General features: G+C 44.1%; 1 protein-coding gene across 2 annotated transcripts in view; it reads left to right on the top strand.

Annotated features, from left to right (window-relative positions):
• Window positions 1–5703, top strand: part of LOC147272616 (rho GTPase-activating protein 6-like) — a 60273-nt gene extending 54570 nt beyond the window's left edge. Inside the window, exons 10-14 of one of the 2 annotated variants that reach the window (XM_086198342.1) lie at window positions 834–1013; window positions 1677–1768; window positions 1849–2099; window positions 2181–2264; window positions 3342–5703. In XM_086198342.1, the coding sequence (XP_086054468.1) occupies window positions 834–1013; window positions 1677–1768; window positions 1849–2099; window positions 2181–2264; window positions 3342–3844 (1110 nt within the window). In that variant the 3' untranslated portion in view covers window positions 3845–5703. The remainder of the gene's footprint in view (window positions 1–833; window positions 1014–1676; window positions 1769–1848; window positions 2100–2180; window positions 2265–3341) is intronic. The other variant, XM_086198350.1, reaches the window with a different exon arrangement.
• The last annotated feature ends 297 nt before the right edge of the window (window positions 5704–6000 follow it).

Genomic DNA, 6000 nt, shown 5'->3' on the forward strand with positions numbered 1-6000 from the left:
AATGGTCACTAACACGGCTTTTGGACACGTTACATTACACATTACACGAACATAAAAATGCAAAAATCTAACTACTTGTGCAGTTTTTTTTTTTTTTTAGCAGGCTAAATTAGCATCCGTGTTCAACAGGCTGATTCATTCATTCCCATTGCTGTTGTTAGCTAACGGAGGGTACGTCATATATTCCTCCGCTAAATGTTCAGTTAGAAATTGAAATAGAGTGAAGCATCAATGTAGAATAAAACAGAATAGAATAAATGTGTCCTGTGATTGAAATGCATCATCATGTAAATGCATCTGCTGATAAGTTGCTAGCACATTTTAACCCCAGGTCTGAATAAATGGTCCTGTCAAAATAAAGCGAGGAGTATTTGTCTCCATCTTCTGGCAGTGACAGTTATTACAAACAATCAAAAGTCATACTTGAGACTGCGGCAAAGGGTGGATTTGCTCTATAGAGCGTGAAACAATCCCAAAACGGCTTGTTTCGCCATCAGAACTTGATGTATTTGGTCTGATTCCATTTTGATTCTCTAGAAGAGCTGCACATCAAGTCGCTTTTTTCACGTTCAAGTAAGTCGAGGGCAAACGCGGTGTGGTTTGTGTCCCTACGCCACACATCCCCATACCGTCCCGTTTACAGTTGCTTGGGGTGAAGACTGCTCCTCACTCTGCCAGCTCTTGCTCATCAGCTGCATCTTCACCAGGCGTCTGGATGCAATCATTTTTGTTACATTTTTTGTTTAATTTTAAAGCCTTTTAAGATGGTAAGAACCCCATTTTTGCAGCTTCCTTCCCACGTCACCAAAAACTGTTTCTCTCCCAATTTAAAGATCACGGGAAACAAGATGACCTCCTTGAACCTGGCCACCATCTTTGGGCCGAACCTGCTTCACAAGCAGAAGTCATCGGACAAGGAGTTCAGCGTCCAGAGCTCGGCCAGGGCTGAGGAGAGCACCGCCGTCATTGCCGTACTGCAGAGGATGATCGCCAGCTGCCAAACCCTCTTCATGGTCAGTCACCTTCTCTCATCCTCACCTCCTCTTTTTATTCTTCCGCGCCGTTACTTAAGAAAAGGACGCGCGCTTTCCCCTTTCACATTCCTGTGTGGATTTAAAGTAAGACCATCCCTTCCTGGTTGAGTTTATAAAAACAGAGCGGAAAAAACTAAAAGAAGGAAGGAAGGAAGGGAGGAAGGAGGAAAGAAAGTTGTTCGCTGGAGCCAAGCTTTCATACCTGACTTGTCTTGTCAGGAAATATACAAAAGAGGGAATTATTGTCAGTTAACTGACAAAAACATCAGAAAATTTTCATCTCGGTACTTCTTTCCAAAATAAAGAAAAAATTCAGGCATGAAATCCGTCAGAGGAGGTTACGGATTACCGCCTCATGATTCCCTTTGTTCCTTTCTCTTCCAGAGATTCTCAAACAGTGCAGACAGGCAGTTCAGGTCATTTCAGGTTCGAAACTCTAAACCGTGATGTTTTGTAATCTGCCACCGTTTTTCCCCATGAGGGTTTCACATTCCTGCTGTAAGCCAATGAAGACCAATTAATCACACGGGCCTGGAGTGAATTGGGACTGACTGGCTCAGTAAAACACTTCGGTGACTGACATCTCAAATTTAACCTGGATTTATTGGTCTCAAGCAAAAACATACTCTTTCTTTTTTGTAGGTGCCACCTGATCTGCAAAATGAAGTTTTAATGAGTCTTCTGGAGAGCGACCCAGACGTAGTGGACTATCTCCTGAGAAGAAAAGCTTCGCAGTGAGTTTTTCGTCCTCGTGTTGCAGTTTCTTCCCATCGCCTCCTTTTGTCAACATGATTTTTTTCCCCCTCTTAAACAGGAACCCCGACTTGTTGCAGCCAGAGGAACCCTTCACCCTGAGCGAACGCCGGTCCTCCAGCGACTCCAACAAGGTGTCCAGCGGTGAGGTGTCCCCGTACGACAATAACTCCCCCGTCCTGAGTGAGCGACGAGGAGATGCGGGAAGCCCGGGAAGCGAGCAGCTTTTTCGTGTCCCAGAGCAACACCCTGCGGTGGGGCAGGTGGCTTTGTGGGGGAGAGAATCTGGGGGTGACACCTGGGCGGCCAAAGGTAAGCGGTTCATAGCTGAGTTCCATAGTTTCAATTGTGGAGTTCAGAATTCAAGGTGATAAGATGTTTTGCTTCCTTCAGATACTATATCAGAGGAGCATGCTAACATTTGGGGGACGTGGCACTCGACTCTGAAACCAACACTCAAGGACCAGCCGTACACAGGTACACCAGCACCCTACAGGTGGAAAACCTGCGGAAACTGAACGTTACATGGGCACAGATTTGTAAAGCCCTTAAAATCTCAATCTTGAAACAGTGGATTTTTGTTCATTTTAAGGTCTCTTCTTCGCCTGCGGCCCCGTTGAAAGCACTTCAACTGCTTCAGAATCTCGATCGAGCATCACTTTGGATAAAAGTGACAAGATGATGCGCGGGATGTTTGAGTGCTTGGATCTGTGCAAGAAAACCGTAACAACACAGAGGAAGGAGAATGTTAGTGTACAGCAGTGAGGCCGGGTCAGGAAGACAAACGAGCTGCTTCACATTCATGACTGGCAGGTGGATTTGGCATCCCCTGGGTCTTGAACTGATAAACTCCAATCGTGATCTTTTGTCATCAGTTCAAAAAAGTGTTAATTTTTCCCATGAAAATGGAAGAGTTACTGAGTGAGAATTTGCAGGAGCTGGATCCAGTGAAAGGTTTCAAAATAATCTGGCTGGCTAATTTGTGGAGGAAGATGTAGTGAAACCATATTGATGCAGATTGAGCAAGATTTCTGTGTGTGTGTGTGTGTGTGTGTGTGTGTGTGAGAATCTGCCCACGGGAATAATAAAGTGCATCATATAGTAAGGTGCAATAACACATCACATATCGTGTTGTATCGTGTCGTATCGTATCGTATCGTATCGTATCGTATCGTACTGCATCACAACTTATCGTGTCATACTGCATTGCGCCACGGTTTGTTGTACCACATGGTATCGTACCGCGTCGTGGCACATCATATTGTACTGTACCAAACCTCATCACATTTCATCGTACTGCATCGGATTGGAACACATCGTGCAGTGTAGCATCGCCTCCCATCCTACCACGCCGCATTGTATCGTATTGTACGAACCCAGAGTGATGGGTGTACATGTGAAGCTGGCGCCACCACCACGTCTATGGGGATTCTAAAGTTTCGTTGATTCTAATGCATTGAAGGCTGATTTTCTTGGAGGAAGAAGAATTTCAATGAAAAGGTGTGATGATCATTCTCTCTATTTATCCTTTAATAATAATTCTTCTGTTTCTAGGTTCCCATGGCAACATCTCTGAGGGAAGCTCCCGCAGCTCACAGGAAGGACTGGACGGTGACAGCAGGCAGCAGCCAACGGCTCAACGGATTAAAGAGTGTACCCGCCTCCACCCGCCGGTGACCAGAGCAGGACGACCTCGCCTGCAGCTACAGCCCTCTGTGACATCACACCTTAACCACACGCAGCCGGACAGCGGACACGCAGCTAAGCAGAGCTCCAGGCCTCAAGTTAGGGCGAACGCTGATGACACGAACCCCACTGCCCGCTCCCCTCCCCCTTATAACGCCCACCATCGACTGGCTGGTTCTCAAAGTTCCTCTCAGCAGGCGACGGGTCAGCAGCAGCCCCCTCCATTGCAGCACGGACGACCCGGCTCAGAGCAGAATAACTCACTGGTGCCACACAGCCCAGAATGGCAGGACTGGCAGAGGGACCGGTGGCAGATCTGGCAACTCCTGTCCTCAGACAATGCCGACACACTGCCCGAAACTCTGGTGTGAACTCTGTTATTCTGCTCCCCTCGCCAATCAACCGCCTCCTTAATGACAATCACGCCTCATCCACTAACCCCCCCACCCTCTTCTGCATGTCCAGTGTCACGGTGTTCTTGTTTACATGTCCAGCTGCTGCCTTATATGGACTTCCATGAGCCACTACTATTTCCTGTTTTGTGTAAATGTTGTTTCTAGCCCGTGTGTTTTGTCTATCTTAAGTTCGGGAGCAGTTTAAAAAAAAGAAAAAGAAAAAGAAAATAGAAATACCCACCAGAAATACCTCAAAAATACTCACATTTCGAACAGAGCGATCTTCTGATTGAGATCGACGGAGAATTGGAAAACTTGTCTTTTTTCTCTCTCCTACATTTGTAAAAAAAAAAACAAAAAAAACAACAAGAAAGAACAAAAGGAACAATTCACCTTTCAGACACTAAGTTGTACGCTTTAGTTGCTGCTAAATGTTGAATTGTTTTGTGCGTACCGGTCGTATAGTTCAACCACAGACTGATCATTTTAGCTTTTATAACTTGTAAAGTATATAATTTGCAAATCTACCTAAAATTTTAACTTTTTAACCGGCAAGTAAATGTTTTTAAGATTGTTGGTTTTTCTTTAATATTGAATGTAAAATGCTTGGAAAGTATAAAAGCTGTACATTTGCATCTATATGTGCTTTTGCTGCCTGTTGCGCTACAGGAACAATGTGCCAAAGTCTTTTTTTTTTTAACTTCAAGATATATATTGTGATGTTTCCTTCATTCGGTTGTGATATTGTCAAGAATTTTAGCATACTCGTTGCAGTGTAAAGCCCCCGAACATCATTTATTATCCCAATATCAGTCAGAGACCTAATTTTACATCATTCCTACCTTTAGAAAATCCTACCAGATGGGATTGTTTTGCTATCATCCAACAAAAGTACAACCGAGACGATTATCCGACTCAAATTTGATGATCTTTTACCTCCGTATTTGTTATAAATGTCTCTTTCTCGCTTAAATATGACACTTTTTCTCGCATTTTTAATGTTGACATCAACCTCCTCTCAGATGTCTGTGGAAACGGTATTTGCTGGCAAATGTTTCTCAAATTATAGCGGAATATTAGTTCATCTGGACCACTCAGAATGATAATCTCATGTTGAGCCAAGAGACAAGTGTGTCACCTGTGAGCATTTGGCGCCATCTTGTGTCAGATCACGCGCATTGACCTGAAATCCATCCATCGAGAATCAAAGCTCGTGACGATAAAAGCACCTTTTTTCTTCTTCTTCTCCTTTTAGTTATTATATGTACATTTTTGTGAGGAAATAAATGTGCCATAGCTCTTTGCATTGCCCCAGGCTCCTATTTTGTGAATTTTTTTGTCATTTTTTCTTGTTGTCGAGCGTTGTAATATACGAATATAACAATTTATATTAAAAGAACAATAATGGTCCTAGCTTTGTCTCCATGACGTCACTATGAATTGATAACTTAGTGCCATTTTGTCGATGCTCTTGGTGGCGACGGGGGTTTTTACTGGGTCTGACCTGTATTGGAATGTCTGTTCTTTGCTTTTTTTGTACTGCGTGTCATCAATATGCTACTATGGAATTAAATATGATTCAGTTTAAACCTGCTGTCCGAGTGAATACTTAAGGAGAGGCGGCAGAGAAACTGGTGTCCTGCAGGTCGGCAGTCCCTGGAGATGCTTTATTTTCAACTACTTTTTTTTCTGGAAGGGCACCGATGGAAGGAAATGACAGCAGGCACCAGGAGGGTGTGTCTGTAAAATAAAGAGTACTCTCCAGAACTTCTCTCTCATACACACATGCCTACTCGAGGGAGCAATAATCACATTAACGCTTTGCTTTGAAAACTTCAAACAAGTCCAGAAATGTAATTTTCTTCGTGGTCCCAAGAGGGAATACTCATCTGAAAGGACTGAGGGCATCCGGCTGAGGATCGGAAAGGTTGACCGAGCAGTTTCAAGCTCTCAGCTCTGAGTGTGTCAGGGGGTTTGTGTTGTTTTACGCTGAAAAACAGCAAGTGAAGCGTGGCAGATAATAGAGGGAGTGTGAGAGCGCTCAAAAGTCAGGAGAGAAAGACAAGGCCGCTCCTGATTGTGCTTTTTCATCGAGAACTTGCCAACTTTTCAAGCCCGAATGTCCCTTAAAT

Source organism: Aulostomus chinensis, chromosome 1 (assembly GCF_037954235.1).
Source record: "Aulostomus chinensis isolate RoL2024-O1b breed Wild chromosome 1, RoL_Achi_v1.0, whole genome shotgun sequence".
NCBI classification, from domain to species: Eukaryota; Metazoa; Chordata; class Actinopteri; order Syngnathiformes; family Aulostomidae; genus Aulostomus; species Aulostomus chinensis.